This window comes from Odontesthes bonariensis, chromosome 2 (assembly GCF_027942865.1).
Source record: "Odontesthes bonariensis isolate fOdoBon6 chromosome 2, fOdoBon6.hap1, whole genome shotgun sequence".
NCBI classification, from domain to species: Eukaryota; Metazoa; Chordata; class Actinopteri; order Atheriniformes; family Atherinopsidae; genus Odontesthes; species Odontesthes bonariensis.
This window is the reverse complement of record NC_134507.1, coordinates 14,520,139-14,542,747: the sequence shown is the minus strand read 5'-3', so window position 1 is coordinate 14,542,747 and position 22,609 is coordinate 14,520,139. Positions and strand designations below refer to the sequence as shown.

Sequence of the window (22,609 nt, the reverse complement as noted above, 5' to 3'; positions counted from 1 at the left end):
AAAAGAGGTTTAAAGACCAGACACAAAACATCAACTGCCATAAGGCAAGAATGTCATGGCTTTTTACGCCAACTGCAAACTTTATTGACAATGAACATTGCACAAATCAGACAAAGATAAATCAGTGTCAAAATAATTTTAAAAATGTTATCATCGAACAAAAACACGTTAATAATAGCATATAGGACGTAATGCAGTGAAGATTAACACACCGGGATGCAGAGAGTTCATAGATATACAATTGAATCACCAAAGCATGAGTTAAAACAACATAATGTAGAGTAAAACCACGTTTAGATTTAAAAACAGATGCAGCAATGTTGGTGAGTTCTGCACACGAACCCGAGGAGATTTATAACGAACTACAAAAACCGTGGCTACGCAACCCTTGACCCTCTGCGTCATTTTGCGTCATTTTGCCGGGAATGATTGACCACGTGTCTCATACCGGCGTGCTTGGTCCTCCTCTGATTCACTACTTTTTTTTTTTTTTTTTAATTCCGAAACGAGTCACGGCAGGGAGTGGGTTCTCAAGATGGCGGCGCGGTGGGGAGCAGGCGAGGAGACTTTAACAACGTGCAATATAGACTTTTTCCACATGGAAACACTAGACGAGGTAGATAATATATTGTACTCTTTATTTGCCAACGTGTAATTTCACTGTTACCGCTTCTGTGCGTGTGTTTTAAACGTAGAAGTTGAGCCTGTTGGCTGTACGAGCTGTGCAGTGCTCGTAGAAAAGTGACACGTGGATGCAGATGTAGTATAACTTAAACTTATTTATGACATCATTACTGTTTTGGGAATTAGAGCAGCTTGATAACTCTGGACTGACATGTTTATTATATTCTGCTGCATTAAGGTTTCTTTTTTAGTTATTTTTTTTATTAGCTGTGTTGTTGCTAGCTTGTGAGTGTGTATGGCTCTGCTGGTTCCCTGCCGTTGAATATAAACAGTCTTTATAACATGTTAAGTGACAGTTATATGTTGTTATTGACTACTGTTCTGCCAAGAGTACAAGCAGTATCATTCATGTGTGGAACACACTTTGAAGCTCCTTGGATGGGTTTGGTGTAAAAGTTGTTACACACGTGGTGACACTGAAATGTTCTGCTTAGTTCGTTTGTTTTTTTTCCAGTAATCGTAAAACGTTGCAGATTTTAATTTCATTATCGATGGTGGATCAGCTGCTACATCATTTTTGTTGGGGTGTAAATTATAGGCTTCACACCAGCGCATTGCAGCAGTGTGTCATCAGTTCAGCAGTGTTTCACACAGTGAATAAGCTCCTCTATACTAAGTATATATAAATATTAAACATATCTATATATGTGCAGTCGGTACAGTAACAAACAATCCTCGATCACCAGCTCTGATTCTGCTGTGGCTATACACGTTTTCATTCAAAACCTTCTTGTCTGTGTATAACCACATGTGGTTTAGTAGTGGTGAAATCACATGTTGGGATTGTTCACACATGCGCAGGAGGGAGTTTAATCGCCACACATGCCGTCGTGGGAAACTTTAAGACAAATGGCGTGTTCTGTTAGAACCTGTTGTCAAAATCTGCAAATAAATTCAACAATTGCGTATTTAGGTGTGTATATTTTAAAAGCTAAGGCAGGAGTGGAGGTGAGGGCCCCGCTCGGGTTTGTTGTAGTGTAACACGTGGGCCGGGTGGCCTCCCTTTGGACGGTGTGACGCGAGGATCAAACATGTCTGCTCACATTATGCGCAGACACAAACACGTGGGTCTCTGGAAGAGACTGTTGCCTGTTTAAGTCGAGGGGCTCAAAGTTGCTTTTTGTACCAACGTTTAAATAAGAACCTGTTGCACCAAATGGGTTTCCATTTCTTTCTAAATTGACTAAAGCTGCTGTTGAAACAAAATTACAGTTTGCATTTGTTTTCCAAGCATATATGGCAAAGTTGCCATTTGGCCGAAGCAGTGGATAGTTGTCAAGTTTGTTGCTGGTATACAGTTGTGTTTAGAAACATGTGATTGTTTGTCTGCCCATTTCTGCTTTATGTATTTATTTTGGCTGCTTGCAGATAGTTTTGTCTGATTCGTGTTTTCAAATGTATTCGTATAATTGGCAAATTAAAAATCTGAAGCTCTCTCCCTCTTCTCCAGACTGTTGGCCTGAGGTCTGGAGAAACTCTGGAGGCCCTTCCAAGCTGCTTAGACCCCTCCATCCTTTCGTTCTTTGAGGACACACCAACAGTGGAGGTAGTTAACGCCCATGTATATCAGCATCAAAAGAGAGATTGCTTTTAATGTTAATGCTTTGACCTGATTGTTGTTGTGTTTATTTAGACTAAAGGACTGGATGTTGAGAGTGAGGCCACGCTGCTGACAGCACTGACAGAGATCCTTGACAATGTGGATGATGACAACCTGTCACCATTTGACACGCTGCCTGACTCAGACTTGTTGTCTCATCAGAAGGGCAGGGAACACTCTCCGGTCAGTACCCAACTGTCATGCATGACTCTAGACACGACATATGTGGTCTTTGAACATGAGGCAGAGAATGAAATGTTGTCTTCTGTGGTTCTAAACATTCTACTTTCCCATTGGGTTGAAGTCAACAAATATTAATGTCACCATGAATTTATCTGTCACACTCTAGCTCAGGAGAATGCTGTGTTTGTCTCTTTCACCTCAAGAGAAAGACTCAGTATGTAGTGCAAGACCATCATCCACTGGAAAGGTACGTTTTCCCTCTCACAGAATCTGTATAAACTTGTGCTGTAGACAGATTTAGGTTTTTACCGGATTTTTGTTTCCCGATATTTACTCAGAGCTTATCCAGGATGCTGGCAGACTCTGTCCAGAGGAGTGATGGTGAGGAGGAGGATGGCTCCCTCACTCTTAGCCCAAATGGGCAGGACTTATTTCCTGATCATAACTGGGAAGGTCTTACTCTCCCGCTTCCCGTCACCTTTGAGCAGGAGGGTGAAGATGGTCTCTCAGTAAGCCTTGGAGACTTTGTCAGGCATATGCACCCATACTGTATGGCAATATGTGTGGAAGATGAGCAGGGGGAGCAGATGTTACCTGAAGGAGGTATATTACTTGAAGTTGTGGACCAGGGTGAAAATGGAGAGCCCATCCTGGCCATTCCAAGCATGGATCTCCCTGTCTCTGTGCCGCTTGAAGAGCTGCTCTCAGAAAATGAGCAGAAATGTTTGAATGAAGCAGAAGAAGCGGGCACGGACAGTTCAGAGCACATTGTTGTTGTTGATGATGATGAGGATGTAACAATGAATGAGGCTCCGGTGAAAATGGCAGCCCCAGTGACACCAGGCCAACTTCCGGATGTGAAAGATGAAAAAGCCACGACGAGACAGAGCGAACGGGTTAAAACAAAAAGCACATCGCGGAGAAAGAAGAAAAAGAAATGTAAAGAACAACAGCAGCAGCTGCCTGAACCTGCAGAGGGAAGAGTGCTGAGGAGTAGTGCCGTAAGAAAGACCGCACAAGAATCTCTGAAAAAGTCTGAGAAAAAACAGGTGGTCACAAAGGTTCCTCTTGCCTTGATGCCAACCTCATTCCCTCTTGAAGAAAGAAAAAGAAAAACAAAACCTTGCCAAACTAAAACGCAAACAGAAAAGAGTATTAAAACACAACGGCATGAAATGAATGAGAAAGCTGCTTCACCGCTGTCACCAAGACAAGAAGCCCTTCCGTTATGTGCTGCCCCTGAGAAGGGTCTGAATATCTGTGCAGTCACAGCAGTGAGCTGCGAACATCCCTGTGAAACACTCAAACAGCCAGTCATGGCCCCTGTTGAGGCGAGAGGCTCATCGGCAGCTCCCTCTGTTCCCCTATCATCGGTATCTTCAGAGAGCTGTGCCGCTGTTCCTGCCTCTGTTACTCCTGAGATCACAGTGCCTGTTAATGTGGCACCGACAGTCCCAGAGCCCAAACCAAAATCGCTCAGTCTTGCGGAGTATAGGCGGCTTCGACAGCAGAAAAAACCAGCTCCAGTGGGTAAGCAAGAATGCAACAGCACCAAGTGGCCCAGCCTCCCAGAGCCTCCAACAGAGCTCCCCCCTATCCCATGCTTGCCTGACCCCAACCCAAAAGACCCGAGACGTGCCAACCCCCAGACAGCAAAGAAAGAAGTGGAGGAGTTCAAACCGGCCTGGCAGCCTAGGGGACCAGGTGCACCACCCACCCCAGAGGCTCTGTTGGTGCCGCCAGCCTACATGATTTCCTCATCCAGAAAAGTTGCTACTGTTCCTAAACCACAGCAAACACCTGACCCTTCCAAACTATGCCAAAAGCCCCCTCCTGCCCCTAATTCAGTGGAGAATTTAGCCAAACATCCAGACACCACTGCCCAGCCTGCAGTACCTTGTATGCCTCAGAACTTTGCGTCTCCGGCTTCTTTAAAACCTGATACCCAGCTGGTGTCTGCTACAGATGGGACTTGTTCGCCTGCTCTTTTAGTAGTAAAAGATGGAGTCGCTGCAGTCCCCCAATCTCACGCCATATCTCCAAAGTCTGTTCAACTCATTAAAATGTCACCCATAACCACTACAGATGTGATCAGACCCGCTGCTGCCCCCCCCAAAGCCACTGTTGTTTTACAGAAGGTGCCAGAGGTCACTGCTTCTACCTTATTAGATAACCCTGTCACATCTGAGAGCAAGTCTTCCAAACCCACTGTCAGTGGTATCCAGCCTTGTTCTGCTGCTGCTTCTCATTTGAACTCCTGTAGTCAAACTACACAACCTGCTGTGCTTGAAACTAAAGAGAAACCCACTATAGCAGTGAAACCCCAAAGAGTAAAGAGCGCCACACAGGAGTTGATTGAAGCATTCACCAGTGAAATAGGTGAGCTCAAAGTTGGTCTAATATTCTTTACCCTATATTCTAGTTCAGGAACGGCAGGCCACTCCCTGTGCAAGTGTCCTGCCAGTCCTTGTATGGCTATAAACTTGTTCTCAGCAGTCCTCTGAACACAGAAAAGTTGAATTAATTCAAATTATTTTGGTGTGCTTTGTAGGTATTGAGGCTGCTGATCTGACCAGCTTACTGGAGCAGTTTGAGGAGACCCAAGGTAATTGTTTATGGCCCAATTCTCCTTTTATCCACTTTTTCTCCAGCGTTGGTCACTTGGAAACTATTTTTTTCAAACTTTAATGCTGGAATACGTTGGTTATACTAGTCAGTAGCATAGTTGGTCACAATTTAGAACCAGGCTAAATTTAGCCATGTGACCAGTTAATCATGGGGAATCATATAAAACATTGTAGCACTATCTTTGGATAGGAGCAGTGAGTTGGGGCGTAGACTGACTTTAGGCTGGGTTACTGCTTCCTTGCCTTCGACCAAAAGAGCATATACCACAGTGACCTATGGAACAAAGATATCAGGTCATTTATGATATCGAAGCTTATCGGATCCTCCTAAAGTTTAAATTCATGAGTACTTGCTACTGTATATACTGTCAGGATTTGGCTTTAGTGGAACATTCCCCTTTAAGAGTGATGGGTGCTGCAGGGAGCAGAGAAGCTGCTTTGTGCACTCGTCTGCTCAGCTTCTGGAATTTTGCCCTGTCCGCAGATCCATTTAACTCCCACCCTGCTTTCTTTGTTCAGGGGGATGTTCGACACCCAGCATATGATAACAAGTGGTCGGACATTATGCAATTACTCCTGTCATACCTGTCATTATTGAGGCGTTACGCTAACCGCCTGCCGACCGTTTGAAAAGATTTTATGGAACGGCACTCAACATGAATGCATTACACTGACTGTTCTAACCACACAAACTTTTGCGTTTTTCTTTTTTCCTTTCCACCTGGTTTTCCTGTCACTTCTATTTGTCCCTGTGCGGATGCACTGATATCCTTGTTCCCGCTTCCTTCAGCCAAAGAGGAGCAAAATGTGCCGGAGGTCTCTGGTAGAGCAGCAGCTGTAGGAAACTCAAGGTGAGTTACCCTACAGCCCTCAAGCTGCTCTTTGTGACTGATTGAATATAAGAAAAAAGCTGGATTGGAACCAGTTTGCTCGAAGTGTATGAAGATGTGACACATATCAACCTTTTGCCAAGACCTACCGCAAACTCCAACTTTCTTTTTTTTTTTTTTTTTCTAATCCTCGCCACCGGCCCTTTAAAATCTAATTTCAGTCCAAGACCACCTGAGCGACATGGTTTACCACAAAGTGTGTTTTCTTTGCAGTGCCGCACTGGTCCCAGAGAAAACTGTTGCGGAGCGTGTAAGAGCAAACGACCTCTCAAGCACTGCAGGTATTTAGCTTAAATGTATTTGAAGCAGTTGTTTTCTTTATAAAAGGATGCATCAGTTCAGTGACTATTTTCATCTGAAATACTCTTAATCGCAGGCTGTGAATGTTGGTTATGATTTTGGTGCTCATTCTTTCCCTGTGCTTCAGCGCTGACTCCTCCAGCCACTCCTCCCCACCAGATGTGGAAACCTCTGGCCCCTGTGGCTCTACTCGGAAAGAGCAAGGCTGCTGAGGCCTCCAAGCCGAACCCTTCTAAGGTTATCCAGATAGAAGCCCAGCCTCTGCCCGCTGTCAGGACCCGTAGTAAACCCACTCCTGCTGATGCCACGGTCTGCCCTTATGTGGCATGCATGGATCATGACTATTGCCTTCCCAACAACGGAACTTCCACCGAAGAGCAAGGCAAACGCTGGAATGTTAAACAGCAATCTTTCATTACTATTAAGCCCATCAAGCAACATGCTCCAACCACTACACAAAGACCCCCAACTGTTGTGGCATCATCTCTCCAGTCTGCAGCAAATCCTGTGGTTTCAACCAGAACACAAGATTTTCCACAGACGGAGCGTCTCGAGAAGAGAAGTGATGGGCCAATTGGAAGCTCAGTTCTGGAGACTCCGGATGCTTCTCCTGCTAGGCAGGAAAGTGAATGTGCTTTGAAAGTCAGGAGCCCCAGGAGAGTGCCATTAGAAAGGTCCTACCGTCGACACGCTGCTTCTCGCACACCCAGCCCTAGATGTAGTCCTGAAGAAAGGACTGGTGGCCGGTCTAGGAAAAGAAGATCCCACCGTTCTCCCAGCCCTACGTCCAGCTGCTCAGAATCATACTCTAGATCCCGCTCTAGATCACAATCCCCAGCAAAGAAGAGGTATGTCCCTGTGTCGGAATGTCCAGTACATTCAGTTGTACAACACTCTTTTAAAGATGTTGTGATTTTTCTTTCTTCTTTCACTCATTTCTTCCTTTTGTCTGTAGGTTTCGACCCCGCAACTCCGGTAGCAGTTCCAGGTCTTCATCCCGCTCTTCCTCTCGGTCCTCCCACTCTGTCTCCTGCTCACCTCCCAGGAGGAGGAGGTACTCTTACTCTTCCTCTCGTTCTGGCTCCTGGAGTCGCTCCAGATCACGGTCTTTGTCCCCACAAAGACGAGCACAGTGGAGTAGGAGCAGACGATTATGCAGGTAGGGTACATGAAACCTGCTTATCTGGTCAATAGTCGTTACATAGAACTCATTTCAATTTAGTTGTTACTATTACTTTGAAATGACTAATGACAAAAAGCTTAATCTTCTCTTCCAGCCCCTCATACACACACAGCTATAGTCCCAGTGCAAAGATGAATGTGGAAGAGGCGAAATGGCGCAAGGAGAAAGCCATTGTAAGTTCACTTTATTTTTTATGAGAGTACAGTGCTCTAACTGCATTGATAGCATTTGACTAATCTGACAACTTTGTCCATCAGGAGGAGCGTCGGATTGTTTACGTTGGCCGAATTCGGGGAACGATGACCCAAAGAGAACTTCGGGAGCGTTTCTCTTTATTTGGCGAAATTGAGGAATGTACCCTGCACTTTAGAGACCATGGGTAGGTACATCCTCGGCTGGTATCGCATTGACATATTCTTTTTATTTGACGTGATAGAAGGCAATTGCACTGTCTTTGAACCTTGTTGGTCTTTCCTGTGACCTCTAAGGCCAAGCTACAGTGCTATAGCGAAATCAAGCTTGTTCATAACTGGGGCCTCCTGGCTACACCCCCAGGTCGCTCTTTTAAAAACAAGGTACATCATAAAACTATGGACAGAACCTGTTGCTGCCTTCTCTTGATCTCTTGTAAAAACTGAAATGAATTGCTGACGTTTGGCTACTTTCCACAGGGATAACTATGGGTTTGTGACTTATTACGACACCAAGGATGCTTTCACAGCCATCGAGAACGGAAGCAAGCTGCGCCAACCTGACGAGCTGCCATTTGATCTCTGTTTTGGCGGAAGGAGACAGTTCTGCCAGGCCAGCTATTCTGACTTGGGTAGGCTTGGCTTTAAATTACAAAACGCAACAAAGGCTCCAGTAGCTCTAACCCACAGTGATATTAATATATTCAAGTGTGAATGATGTAGTTTGCAGAATGTTGAAAATGTTTGCTGCTGTTCATCCAGATGCAGTGTGTCCCATCACATGCTAAAATAACAATGAGAACAGCTTTACTTGTTAAGTACAACTGCATGATCCCAGTGCAAAAAGGAGACAAAACGGTAGTCCGGTCTCTTTTTTATTTTATTTTTTATTTCAGCATTTGTACATTCCAGGGTAGGTTAAGATTTTGAGTGTAACATCAATCTTTGCATTGCATTGTTCAAACCAAATGCCGTATGCACTATTGCCTTTATTTGAATTCACATAATTCAATTTTTTTTTTCACATACCGGTAATCCAATTTTTTTTTTTTTCTCATTACAGATTCGAATAGAGACTATGAACCGTTGCCCACCAAAGGCAAGTTTCATGCGCTAGACTTCGACACTTTACTGAAGCAGGCTCAACAGGGCCTGAAGAGGTAACAGGAGGCCTGCAGCAGGAAGCAGCTGACACTTACCTCAGAGCCGACACGGGTGGCTTCGCACCTGCAACACTGTCTTTACATTTTAGTTGTTGCATTCTTACTTTCTTTTGTTTGTTTGTTTCCACAAGCTAACACCTTCTATTGAAGTGAAAATTTATAATGAAACTGGTAAAAGTTGAAAAAAAAAAATTGAATAAATGGAGAAGTTTTTTTTTTTTTTTTTTTTAAAGTTTATTTAAACGTACAGTTGAATATAAATTGTGTGGAGGGAATGGGTTTAAAAGGGTAAAAATGAATGGAATGGAACTCCCTAATTATTGGGAGAGGATAATTAGATAATACATTTTGAATGTACTACAAAGATAAATAAAGTGAAACAGAAGCGTTCTGTTTATCATATAACTTGGCTCTTTTTCTTCTGTTGTTTTAAGTGACTGAAGTTCTGGTGTCTGTTCAGTAATTGACTGTTTTATTTTTGATATTTTACATTGCATGATGGGTATTTGTTCATTTATTGGTTGTTTTTTTTTTAAATGTAAGATTCTAACACATAAAACATAATGCAAAGGTATGAATCATGAGTCGTGGAAGCGATCGGTTTTGGGATCCTGATACAGATCTGCATCGTGTCTCAACTTTTTAACTTGTCAGAACAAGCGAGGTAATTTCAATGCTAGGGGTTCAGTAAATGTCATAATGGGCCGCCATACATAAAAGAGAAGTCCATGGAGCAACTCGCTCAAATGAAATATATTGCCGTAAATTCCATCGTCTAGTGGCTGGCAGTCTCAACTTTCTGAGGCCAAAAAGCTTAAAATGTCCGCTGGGAAAAACGCCCCTTACACCCTTACACGCACACAACATGGACAGGCTCTTATTGATATAGTTGTATAGCGTGAAGTGCCCAAATTATGAATATATGTATAAAATACTTATTTAACAAAGCATTTTGCTGACACAGGTTAAAGACTAAACAGATGAGCAGCACCACCCGTCTGTTTGAAAGTTGTGTGTTAAAACTCAGCTGCATTCCTAATATGGACTGGAATCTCAAGATATTAGACAGCTGTTGAGATAATGAACACAGTCGCCGAATTGAGTGAGAAATCTTGACCATTATTACCAGGTTTGAAGTTCTGCAACCAATATTAGAAACCCTACTCTTTTATTCAACTTTGCAAAGTTATTGGTGGGCACGTGATTCTCAGTTTAACTACTCCCGAGTCACAATTCGCAAATGTCAACATATTATTGTGCTATGGATGGGGTTTAATGCGCAGAAATGACGGTCATTGTATAAAGTTACAACGTATAAAGTTCATCCGTCAGTGGAAGCCAAATAAAACCAGAATAAGATCGTTTAACATCGTTATTTCCTATTATTTCGAGAGTTATGGGATGGAAATGTTGACTATCTTTGTGGCCGGTGAAATCTTTGTGGTGTTTTGTCGCGTTCATCCAGTTCTGACTGGTTTGATCCGGTCGCATGAGCATGCGCACTCCGTGTAAACAGGAAGAACCATCGAAAAGTAGGTTAAATTTACCATAAAGAGAAGGGAATGGTCGGACAAAAACAGGCGAGCGTATTGCTTTTCTTCACGTATTAACCAAATATATATATATATATATGCTGTTGCTTACCACCTTATATCAATTTTGTTGATGTGTATTAGACTATTGACTGAATTTTCGAAAAAATACGGATTCGCTAAAACCGTACGCTAGTCAACGTTAGACGGAGAGTGACGCGACCTCCCCCTACCCACCCACCCCGGTTTCGCTGGATAGATTTCCCAGTTAAACCTGCATTTAATAACATTCCCGTGCACTCCAGAGTTGTTTTTTTGTGACTGTAGTTAGGAAAATAGAAAATAATGGTTCAAAAGGACAAGGCGTTGGAGACTCCGCCATTAGACGTTGAGCAGAGCCCCAGCCCAGTCTCTGGAGAGGCTAGTGTGGAGGCCCCGGCCCCAGTGGAGGACTCCGGCATCTGTGTCGAATCGACGGGACACCGGAAATTCATTAGTGGGGTTGTGGAAGGTAATTTCGAATTAATATATTCGTATAATGTATGACATTGTTGCTCCCGTGAACAGGCACCTGCAGGGCGTCGAAATGCGGCAGCACCTCAGTCCTGTGTGTGTTGGAAGGGGGAGGGGGGGTTGTTATTTCTGTATTTGTAGTAAAATCCGTCTCATGGCTATATTGCATTTGAATTCCCTTCAAAATAATCATATGAATTGGAATATGCTTTCGTATGTGTTCCGTTATGAAGTGTATACTGTGCTGTGCTGTTTGACTGAGGGGGAAAAACGTCTCTAATACACATTTAGTACACATCCAAGCTGGTCTATACGTAAGGCAGATGCAGCACTGCAGCCTGCATGGAAACTAAATGTGTCGTTTTCTCTTGTAGGCTTTTATGGACGCCCATGGACAATGGAACAGAGGAAAGAGTTATTCAGAAGGTAATTTGCATAGTTTTTAGTTCTTTGTTGATAAGCCTATTGGAGAATGGTTTGGATTGTGATACTGAGATTGTACACACAGGCAGCAGAAATGGGGACTGAGCACATATCTTTATGCGCCCAAAGATGACTACAAACACAGAATGTTCTGGAGAGAACTGTATTCGGTGGAAGAAGCAGGTGACTACTCTGAATAAATTTTGGGATAAGCTGTCCTGGGGCAGGGGAAAATAACTAGTCACCAAATAGCCTAGAGCTTGAATATCTGATAGATTTTCATGAAAGCACAACACCAATGGATGTTTTATTTTCTTCTATCTTGTAGAGCAACTCATGACTTTAATCAGTGCTGCCAAGGAGCATGGAATAGAGTTCATCTATGCCATTTCCCCTGGATTAGACATCACCTTCTCCAATCAGAAAGAGGTGTCGGCACTAAAGAGGAAACTTGATCAGGTATAGCAGCATTTTGTGTAATGGTGTTTTTAACCTTTGACGTACAATTCCAAGTTGTTATTTAGCTCTTTTTGATCCATTTGGTATTTGACTCCTATCTTCCCCTTTCAGGTTACTCATTTCGGCTGCAAGTCATTTGCCTTGCTTTTCGACGATATTGACCACAATATGTGCCCTGCCGACAAGGAAGTATTCAGTTCTTTTGCACATGCTCAGGTTTCTATTACCAATGAAATCTACCAGTACCTGGGAGAGCCTGAAACCTTCCTCTTCTGTCCTACAGGTACCTTCTTTGTCTGAATTTGTCAGATTTTTTTTTCTTCACATTTCACACATTTGTCTTATCTGCTGGTTTATTCATTCCCCCCTTTCCTTGAATTTCAGAGTACTGTGGAACATTCTGCTACCCAAATGTCTCTCAGTCCCCCTACCTCCACACAGTAGGAGAAAAACTACTGCCTGGCATTGAAGTGCTGTGGACAGGCAAGTCTAAAGGTTTCCAGTCAGATGGTTGACACCATTAAGCATACACCCATACATGTCAAAATCCTCAATCAAACTGTTAAATAGGATATTCTGTGTTTCTGTAGGCCCAAAAGTGGTGTCCAAAGACATCTCAGTTGAGTCTATTGAAGAGGTGTCAAAAATCATAGGAAGAGCTCCTGTGATCTGGGACAATATTCATGCCAATGATTATGACCAGAAGAGGCTCTTCCTTGGTCCTTACAAGGGTCGCTCCACAGAGCTCATCCCCAGACTGAAGGGGGTTCTCACCAATCCAAACTGCGAGTTTGAATCGAACTTTGTCGCAATCCACACGTTGGCCACGTGGTACAAGTCAAACATGAATGGGGTTCGCAAAGATGTGGTCATGAGTAAGTATGATCCAAATCGGTCATGTGTTGATCTTTGTATAATTTATGTATCCGTATGAGGTTACACTCTTGTTGGAGTAGTATACGCGAAGTCATTTATCAGTGGGCCTTTCTGTATTTGTTTAATTATCTTGCCTCCTTTCAGCTGATGGCGAGGACAGCACCGTGTCCATCCAAATCAAGTTGGAGAATGAAGGCAGTGACGAAGAGTTGGAGACAGACATGCTCTACAGCCCGCAGCTTGCTCTAAAACTGGCTCTTGCAGAATGGCTCGGAGAATTTGGTGTGCCTCACCAGTACAACAGTAAGAGAAATCTCAGCATTATATTCGTATAGGGATATGTTTTCTAGAAATGTCAGTGGAAAAACGTTGTCGACATTCAGAGCACAGTGCAGTGACGCTCTACTTCTTCAGGTCGACAGGTACCTCAAAGTGGTGCCAAAAGCACAGTCATCGACGTATCCTCTATGGCTGCTCCCTCTCTTTGCTCCTCAACATCAGTCACAACCGTGTTCCAGCAGCCCATCATGTCACCAGCAATGCCCGCTCTCTGCCTGGATCCTCTTCCACTCCCTTTGGCAAAATCACCTCAGAGGGAAGAGGAGGTGAGGTTTATTGTTGCCATAGTTGTAGCCCTTTAATGACCCAAAAGAAAATAGCATGCCTTCATTTGGGATTTAATGGATTAACTTAAGTAACTGATTATTACTTCAATGCCTGTATTTGTGCACTCCCATCAACTGCGCCCCCTCCATCACTGAAAAAGTTCTTGACCAAATTTGTTTTTCTTTTATTTGGTTTAAAATTATGCAGATCTTTGTCAACTAATCCAAAGAATACATTTTTAATCACTTTCTTGTTCAGGTGGATGTTGAAAAGAAGGATTCAGATGAGGAGCCCATGGAGATGGTGGTTGAGAAGCAGGATGAGCCTGAGCCAGAAACAGAAGCTGATCCAGAGGAGAAGCATGTTGGTCCCATCTTGGCTGACAAAATGTCAGAGGACCTAAGGCCTATGGATACTGACAAGGAGAGTCTGGCAGAGTCCAAGTCTCCTGAGGAGTCAATCCAAGAGGACCCTGGAAGTGATATTGCCCCCATGCAGACGGATGACCAGCTCAAACAGGTATTGCTGACATATGTGAGTTTCTTCTTTACCTTTACATTTGCAGTTTTGAGACAAAATCTCTTTAAAATGAGCTTTATGGTCACTTTTTTTGCCAATGTGTATCTTCAGGATGTGTTTGTCCCTGGGCCTGATGAGAAGCTGCTGTTCACAGCAGAGCCCCTTTCACTGGAAGACCTGTGCCTGCTGGCAGAGCTCTTCTATCTGCCTTATGAACATGGACCCAAGGCTGTGCAAATGTTAAAGGAGTTCAACTGGCTAAGAGCCAACAGCAGTGTCGTCAGTGTCAATTGCAAAAGGAAGGAAAGTGAAAAGGTGAGCTAATGTTTGAAAGTGCTAGGTGAGGCTTATGTTTGAAAACTAGTACAATGTTAAATGAACCAGTCGGTGACGGAGCTGAAAGCAAAATGGTGGATGTGCACTACCATTACTGGCCATTGGGTGGTGTGGTTGTGATTGTAAGTGGAGCTTGTTTGCACAGTGATTGTTGAGCCATTAAACAACAGCTTCCCTTATGAAGCCATCTGCTTTTCTCTTAAATAACATTTTGACATGTCATAGTGGAAAAGCACAGGTGTAAACCAGGGATTGATGTCATCAGCTGCACTGTCATGGTTTACACAGACATTTGAATTAAACAAAACCAAAGCTTTTTCTACCTGGACAAATCAGAATATTTCCTTTTCTAAGAATGCTTCTCTTCCCTGTGTTGCATTCAGGTTGCAGAGTGGCAGCTGCGAGCAGAGAAGTTTGAGGAGATGTGCTGCTCAGTCATCCAGATGTTCACACGGCTGTCTAACACAGCCAACCGCACCATCCTTTATGACCTTTACCCTTACATTTGGGACATCAAGAGCATCATTTCTATGGTCAAGTCTTTTGTTCAGTGGCTAGGTATGTATGAAAGGAACCACGGGGCCCTTATACTTAGAGAGGACTAGCTTAGCATCAAGTCTGGTAAACCCAACTTTTGTTATTCTCAGGGATACATTTTCATACGAATAACTAAACTGTTATAATAATTTAAATGATTATATTGAACAAAGAATTAGAGGAGTAATTATCTGGCCTCATGGATTTTGCTATAGTTCAGAGCTGAGTAGTTTATAGAGAAAAAATATTTTATACATTTTTCAGTCTGCTTGACAGATCATAATTTTTCTAATTAAAGACTTGCAGCAGTACAGTTTCTAGAGATTATGGGTTTCACCCGTATACATGGTGAGAATTTGCAGCTAATTCCACCAAGTTTAAGAGATGGCAGGTCATTATACATGAGCTTAGCACAGGTTAAGCCAAATGCCTCACTTCTCAATAGTTCAGATTCTCTGAATTGCTCTTGTTTCGCACATGAAGATGGTTTTCTTTTTTTATCAGACTGAATGCCGCTTGCACTGCTAGTATTCTGCCTATTTATCCTATAACAAGCTGCTCCATATTGATATGTCTAAACTGGGCCTCTGTGGAAAATACCCCAGCAGGGTTACTGCTGCTTGCTGTGTATCCAGTTAACATTACCTCACAGACACACTTGCTTCCATTTTTCCATCTGTGGGGATGGGCACCAGGGGGAAGCCCCCATCCCCCCCCTCCTCCATGCCCTAGCGCGCACGCGAGCTTGGAGAGCAAGTTGACTGACTCACTGTGGAAGGCCATTCTGGTGCATAAACTATGAATCAGAAGTATCTGAATTGTTTTACCTTGAAGTGTTTGAAAATATTAAGGAAGTTTTGAACGGTTGCCTCATTGAGTAATGAGACAAGGGATATTTTTTTCTTTTTAACCCTCCAAATCATTCGCTCAATCTGTATCAGAGTGATATGAGAGACAGGATAGCCGTTCTGTCCTCCTCTGCCTCTGTGCTGTCACATTTTTTTCAGATTGTGCACTGTGATACAGTTTGAGTGACGTACATTGTTGGGATAAGATCTCCATCTCTTTGGAGTCTTGCTTTGATTACTCTGAAGCACCAGCATGGCCTGTCGGTTACTCCCTGTAACCCAGTTTTATTCACAGGTTTCTGTCCAGCTTTATGGTAATGCTGAGGTCTCAGCCCACAGTACTACACAGCAGGCAGCATACCCACACTGGAAAACCACATCAAAAATTCACCCACAGGCTTAAACTCTCTAGCATCACTGTGGAAGCCAATGCTCCAGTTATCATTTTGATATCCCTCCCAATTACTGTATCAAAAAGTTTATAAATGCTGACTTGTACTGCTGCTAGACACAAGTTCTTGTTTTCACCAGGCCTCCATTTTCCACTTTGTAGAAGCTTTGCAGCCGGCACTTAGTCACAACCTCCCTAGTTATTGTACTGAGAACACTTACTATTAACTATTTTCTACTGTTTTCTCCCTCCGCTATGTACAGATGGAAGAATCCACAGTCCAATCCAAAATTTCTACTGCTATTGGATCGACAGTGTCCGCTATATGCATAGTGCAGGCGTCTTTCTTTTGTTAATGTTTTAAAATTGATCTTTGTAAAATATATTTTCTTAAACCAAATCCTTCAATATAAAAACGCTGAATTTGATGTAAGGAAGCAGCCCTCCGGATGAAGTCACATCTTGCGCAGCGATTTGGGTTGTATTCCAAGTATTAACACCCAAATTTCTCTTTAGCAGCATCTCTCTAACTTGTTTTTGTTTCTATCAGTAGGCTTATAGAAATGGCTCACACCAGCCTGATGCACCTACCCAGAGGAACTTTAACCATGCTGTGTGAAATTCATCCCCCTTAGGAATGTTTATGGTCGTTATGAGCTCACATACACAGTGGATGGACTATGAAAGAACTAGGGCTCATGCTTCCTGTATTCTGATCATTATGTTAAGTCAATCCAGTCTGAATAAATGATTCAGATGGAGTTAAACAAACTGAGATCAGTCTTTGTCCCATGCTGAGGTTTTAAATTCGGATAGCCAGCTTCACGGTTCCTTAATGTGGGTGCATCTCCATGCTGTGCAGTCAGCTCTTGAAAGTAATTTTTTGGGATATCGGTGTGTTTTTTTTTTATTATTTATTTTTTTTTATGTAAAGCAGGGTTAGGTGCCCTGCACGCGCGCCGCATTTGCCTGGTCACATGACAGGGCTTCTCGTCAACCAGGGTTGACTTTGTTTGCAGCACTGCTGTTTTACACAAACTGTAAGAGCCCTGCGTGCTTTAGATGTATGCTGCTCTTTAGGCGTTTCCTTCCTGTAGTGTTTCGTCTGCGGTTTGTCTTTACTGGAGCTTTAACTAGTGAGCTGAGAGGCCCTTTAATTCAGAGAGTGTGCACACTACCTCTCGTTCCGTCTCCCTGGTTTTTAACGACTCATGCTCCCCCGTCATGTGACAAGGCAGATAAGGGGAGAATGTGACTTCACACGGGGTGCTGAGATCGGTGGGGTGATGGCAGCTAAAGCTTTCTGTTGCGGTCCATAGACGGCATGGATTTTGATGAATTTTTTTTCCCCTTCTATTTAGTATTGTCCTTCCTGAAGTACCAGGGATGACAGAACTGCACAAGTTATCTTATACAAGAGCAGCACACCGTGTTAAATAGAGCTGTTTAATTTTGTTTTAATTGAGAAAGCTGGTAAAAAAAAAAAAAAAACATCATTTCATATTTGCATCTGAATCCCCCAAGCAAGAGATTTAGGTGCCTGAGCCCCATTTTCTTATGAGTATAATTTATTTATTCCACATTAGGTCCTTTTTATGTTTACTGATGAAAACAACAATTTTCAATTTTTATTAATACTGCCATTAGATACATATTGCCCCCTTCATTACCATCTCCCCACTTCCTTCATCTGTATCAGAGAGCCCCATCCTGTGGTAACAATGTCCGCTTGGCTCTGCTCCTAACAGGATGTCGTAGTCAGTCCTCAGCACAGTTCCTTAGAGGAGACCAAGAGCCCTGGGCCTTTAGGGGAGGTCTAGCAGGAGAGTTCCAGGTACCTAATGCACTGAAATAACAGCAACCAAATGGTTAAAAAAAGAAAAAAGAGTGCTGTGAAAAAAGAAGACTATGGTAAATGTGCAAAAGGTATTAAGGGGTTTGGTCTGTCGAAGGTGAGCTGATTTTTAGCTGGCCAATCTTTGTATCAATCTAGGTTTCGTCCCCTTCACTTGTTCTCCAAGTAGGGTTGAGTCCTTGTGTCGAACCTGGAAGATTTTTCAGACTGTTTGAGAGGAATGGCTGGTCTGAAATACTTCCAGACAAACGAGCCTAACGCCCAAGTTTGGCATGGCGTTTTCTGATTGATTAATGTTAGTTTCTTTCAGCAACTGCCCAAGGAGATGCTGCTTTTCCCGGGCGCATGCGGCGCAAGCGAGCATGGCTAGGTTTTATTTTCATGACATCTCATTTCTTTGCAGGAAGCGCATAAATTACAACGTCAACCCCTTTGCGAGCGCACGCGCAAGCATCGCAGCGCCAGCGAGAACGCAAGCATGTATGCAATGGGAAAACTCCATGACGAAACAAACCTGTCCAGTCTAGAGTATTGTTTGCAGCCAAGACCCACCTTAGCACCTGATATGCTATTGAGTAACTCGGCTCGCATTTGATTTGCCTTTGGTTTTTTTCCTGGAGTTCTCTCAGTATTTCTGCGCTAGCACCATTATTTTTGTCAACAGGAGGGTCCTGCGCAGCGAATTATTGCGATGCCGTACTAAAGGGAAAGGAGCATCTCCTTCAGCCAGTAAAACCTTAGTCAGACCAAAATGCAACCCTTGTTTTGTGATGTTTGCGAAACAGCGTGTACACGATTGTTGTGCTATGTTCCTTGTGAAAGATGTGATGTTTGCTATTGTTGTCCACTGTCAGATCAAGAAGGAACACATTTAAAAGTAACCGTTGTTGTTTTTTTAAACGGCATTCGTCTCCGAGCCCTTTGCTGTAGCTGATGTTGTTCCTTTTGAGTTGATAGTGGCTCAACTTACACAGGCAATCAGCCAAAGCAGCACGCCACATTTTTGCAGATGAAACTGAATTTGTTTGTTTTGATACCCACAGAGGTTGTTGCCAATAGATGGAGCAAACGACCTTTTCTACCAGCCTCCACCGTCTTTGCCAACATCCAAAATCTATACCATAAGGCCGTACTTTCCCAAAGATGAGGTAAGATACTTGGGTGGCTTCCCTGTCCACTTTATTTCTACAAGAACAAAAGTTGTTCACTCAACAGTTAAAATGCAGATTCACTGATCTGATGTGTGTGTGTGTGTGTGTGTGTGTATATATATATATATATATATATATATATATATATATATAGTTGAATACAGGATTTCAGAAAAGGTTGTAAGCAGATGTTGGTATTCCCAGAAGAAGTAGCCCAGTTTAAGCTTCACGTGCCCACAATGCTTATCTGTTGTGTGCATTGAATACTCAAGCTGAAATTAAAATCTGCTTCCAGAATATATTTTTAAGCACTCTTATGGGTCTTTTTCTGTTTTTTATTTATGTTAGCTTTGGTTTTATGTGTCATAAGAACTCAAGCTGTTAATCCACTGCAATAAGCGCTGTATCTGCTTTTGTCGCAGTCTGCAGTCTATAAAATATGCAAAGAAATGTACAGCGAAGGAATGGAGGACGAGCCATTGCCTGAGGAGGATCCTGACCTCATCGGAGACAGGTAAAATGTTGAGGTGTTTGTTCACAGTCGGCTCTGACTAAAGCCTGAACTGTTTTGTTTTTTTTACCCCAGCGCTTCATGTCCCGATGACTCGCTAAATCCTTACTGTTGGTTCACAGGTTGGTAGGAGGACTCCTGACACTGAGCTCAGACTATGGTTTTGTGCTGGAGGATAATGAGGGGATCTGCGGTTATGCTCTTGGGACTGTAGATGTTAAACCCTTCATCAAGAACAGCAAGTTGAACTGGCTTCCCTTCATGCAGGAGAAATACCACAAACCAGATGGTGAAAAGGACCTCACAGAGGCAGAAGTACGAGCTTAATCCATCACAGCATCCACCTGGGTTTTGTACTCTCCTGTTGTTGAATTGACTTTACATTCTGCTTGTCATCCTTGTAGAAGATTATGCTGAGTTTCCATGAAGAAGAGGAGGGTCTTCCAGAATCTTTCCTGTCCAACTTCCCCTCTCTCATCAAGGTTGACATTCATGCCAATGTCACCGACCCCAGTGTGGCCAAGAGCATGATGGGGTGTCTTTTATCTTCCCTTAAGGCCAACGGTAGGTGTCCTCCAGCTCTAGACTTGGTTTGCCAATTGTTTTGTACAGTTTATACAAGCAGACCTCCTTACCATGTTGAAAAAATGAGTTATTAACAAGGCTGTATTGAGTTTTTATCAAGTTCATCCTTTAACATAATTATGGAATTGAATCTTATGAAACAAACAGCCTCTTTTTTATCTGACTCTGTTTTGCTTTTCATTTTAGGATCCCGTGGTGCATTCTGTAAAGTTCGTCAGACTGATAAACGAATGCTGGACTTCTATAGTAAGCTGGGATGCTTTGAAGTGGCCAAAATGGAGGGCTTTCCCAAAGATGTCATCATTATGGGACGCAGCCTTTGAGAAGTCACTGATAAAGTCGCAGACAGAGCAAGTCAACACAACTTAAAAATGTGCTCTCATTTCCCTCATGAGGGAAACTTTCTCGATGATTTTATACTACGTTACCATCTGCACTCGCCTGGGAGACCTTCTTTTTAGGATTTGTGTAAAGCAGCACAGCAGCCGGACACAAATTACCTGTGCTGCCCTTAAATGTTAGAACTCAGTTGGATTTGGCAGATCCAGCGCTGGAACATCCAGAGAGTGATCCATCATCACTCCAGTCGGTAACATAAAACTGTTGCACTTGTATGTGACATGAAACCTTTATTTCTAGGGCCCACTACTCGTGTACCTGCAGGCAGAAGAAAGAGCTGCCTCTATAAGCCTTTTTCTGATTATATCCAGGATCCATTATGGGGATAATACTCCCTACCCTAACACAGTGTCTGTTTCTCAATTCGGCCGCAGTGCTGGGCATAGAGGGTGGGGGGGCCCTTATCTCAGATAGTGTCTTCTTATCCTCACGTCCCGCTGTCCCATCGATGCATTGAAATGATCTCAATATTGACATCGTGAGTTGGAGACGATCATACAGAGTGTGAGGTGCTATGTGAGCCTTTCAGCGTCATGTTGGCAGTATGTTCGGTTGCTCCGCCACAAACTTGGTGATAGAAGCCTTTTAAGTGGCGTGTTTCTGGGAAGTTTGATGTGAAATGCTGAGTCCACACACACGAAGGGTGGACAGCCCGATCACGGGAGGTTTGTGAAACCCTGAGCAGAACGTCGCAACAGATTGCCAAAGAAAAACTGTTGATGAGAGTTTCCCGGGAGTTTCTCTAAGTTTCTGTTGAAGTAGTTGTAGACATTTGGACAGCAACAGAAAAAAAGCTTCTACACGTTTACAGACTTTTCTTTTAAAAAGAAAAAAAAAAAGACAGAAGTGTTTTTTTTTTTCTTGTTTCCCCTGCAGCTATTGCCTTTTGGTTCTTTGCCTTTTGATTTTCGGTTGATGCCGAGGCTTTCTAGCACGTGTCAGTTAGTCGCAAGTAACTGCGAGCAGTTTTGTACATTTGGCTCGCCGTTGCTCAAATTCCAGAAACGTAGCCCGACACCGACGATCACGTCCTCCAGTTTGGCCCGACTCAAGCACAGAAATCCTTCAGTTAACCTAAGCTGACTGACTGAAAGCTCGTATTGTATTATAAGTGATGTAAAATTACAGATGTCCTATTATTGAAACTTTTTATCTTTCATAAGTTTGTTGAGTAGTTCAAATGTCAACTTTGGTTTGTTACACTTTGAAACAATGAAAGCTAAAATCAACACTTCCTAATAGCATTACCAGTGGGACCAAAATATTCTGATCTGCTATTTAAAGGTTTTTTTCTTCTTTGTGTTTTTTTTCTTTTTTAATATTTGCAACTATTGTATCGTTTTAAAGATTATGAATACTTAGGATCTTAACCTCCCACTGTTGTAAAAGTGAATTATTCATAACCACTGATTGAAGACCTGATTTGTTAACAGTTAACATGTCATTTTAGCCTCTAAGTTGAGCCTCCGTCGACGGTTCCCATACTGTTCAGCTGCAGCTGTGAAGCTCTGGAGCAGAAGTTCGTTCCTTTCAGTTCTTGGAATGTTTTATGTTTTTACGTTGTTTTTTTTTTTTTTTTTTTTAAATCATAAGAATTTATTTAAATAAGCACTTTTGAGGTTTGATATGAGTGCTCTCCAGTAGCTGTCTGTCAGTGTGATGTTTCAAAACTGTACATTCATAATGTGCATGAGATGTGTTGGATTTGCTCTGGTGTTCATCAGATTCATCTCATCAGATGCAACCCAGAGGAAGAAGCATGCCACTTAAAACTAGGAGCATTATACTGTTGTGCTTTGACAGTCTGTAAACGCTGTCATTCATGAAGTGTGACATTTATTTTGTTTTTCTTCGCATAAACTGTTGCAAGCATTCAGTTCTACTCTAAAGGAAACAAGATGATGTCTAAACCCCTGTCCTGCACAGCCGTCCGACCTGACAGCAGATCTGCTATTCGACTGTTTCAAATGGTTCATTTTGCAGGTCGTCGATGCTCAAGCTTTCTCCTCTAACTGGGTTTGACGAAAAGACCGAGAGAAAGGGCTTCATTTTGAGTACATTTCATTTTGAGTTTAGGGTTTGGAACGAGGTCATCAATGTGACAGTTTGTCATTGTACATTTTCTATGTAAGATAAATAACCTTAAAAACTAATAAATCATAAGAAGTGACTGTTCCTTTGTGTCCTTTGTGTTGCACAGAATAAGAAAAGATTTCCACCGCTAAGAGACGTGGAGCTTGTCTTTTA

At 42.8% G+C, this 22,609-nt stretch overlaps 2 protein-coding genes and 1 non-coding gene across 4 annotated transcripts; all 3 read left to right on the top strand.

Moving 5' to 3' along the window:
* Positions 1-517: 517 nt before the first annotated feature.
* On the top strand, positions 518-9,190 carry pprc1 (PPARG related coactivator 1). Its single transcript, XM_075478239.1, has 14 exons — positions 518-616; positions 2,135-2,230; positions 2,318-2,467; positions 2,634-2,714; positions 2,806-4,846; positions 5,019-5,072; positions 5,885-5,945; positions 6,198-6,265; positions 6,412-7,132; positions 7,240-7,443; positions 7,562-7,640; positions 7,725-7,846; positions 8,139-8,290; positions 8,722-9,190. Exons 1-14 carry the CDS (start codon positions 536-538, stop codon positions 8,820-8,822), a joined length of 4,011 nt encoding a protein of 1,336 aa, XP_075334354.1. The 5' UTR covers positions 518-535; the 3' UTR covers positions 8,823-9,190.
* On the top strand, positions 7,911-8,050 carry LOC142374346 (small nucleolar RNA SNORA50). Its single transcript, XR_012768694.1, has one exon. It is a non-coding gene; the product is annotated as a small nucleolar RNA SNORA50 (small nucleolar RNA).
* Positions 9,191-10,317: 1,127 nt separating the features above from the next.
* Positions 10,318-22,530, top strand: oga (O-GlcNAcase). Of its 2 annotated transcripts, none has more exons than XM_075478238.1 (18): positions 10,318-10,864; positions 11,241-11,292; positions 11,375-11,472; positions 11,618-11,748; positions 11,860-12,031; positions 12,133-12,231; positions 12,339-12,623; positions 12,769-12,927; positions 13,039-13,229; positions 13,489-13,749; positions 13,861-14,064; positions 14,469-14,643; positions 17,610-17,695; positions 18,760-18,864; positions 19,290-19,381; positions 19,501-19,693; positions 19,783-19,942; positions 20,150-22,530. In XM_075478238.1, exons 1-18 carry the CDS (start codon positions 10,699-10,701, stop codon positions 20,284-20,286), a joined length of 2,766 nt encoding a protein of 921 aa, XP_075334353.1. In that variant the 5' UTR covers positions 10,318-10,698; the 3' UTR covers positions 20,287-22,530. The 2 variants fall into 2 exon arrangements, with proteins under 2 accessions (XP_075334353.1, XP_075334352.1); XM_075478237.1 differs by having other exon boundaries at positions 13,489-13,764.
* The last annotated feature ends 79 nt before the right edge of the window (positions 22,531-22,609 follow it).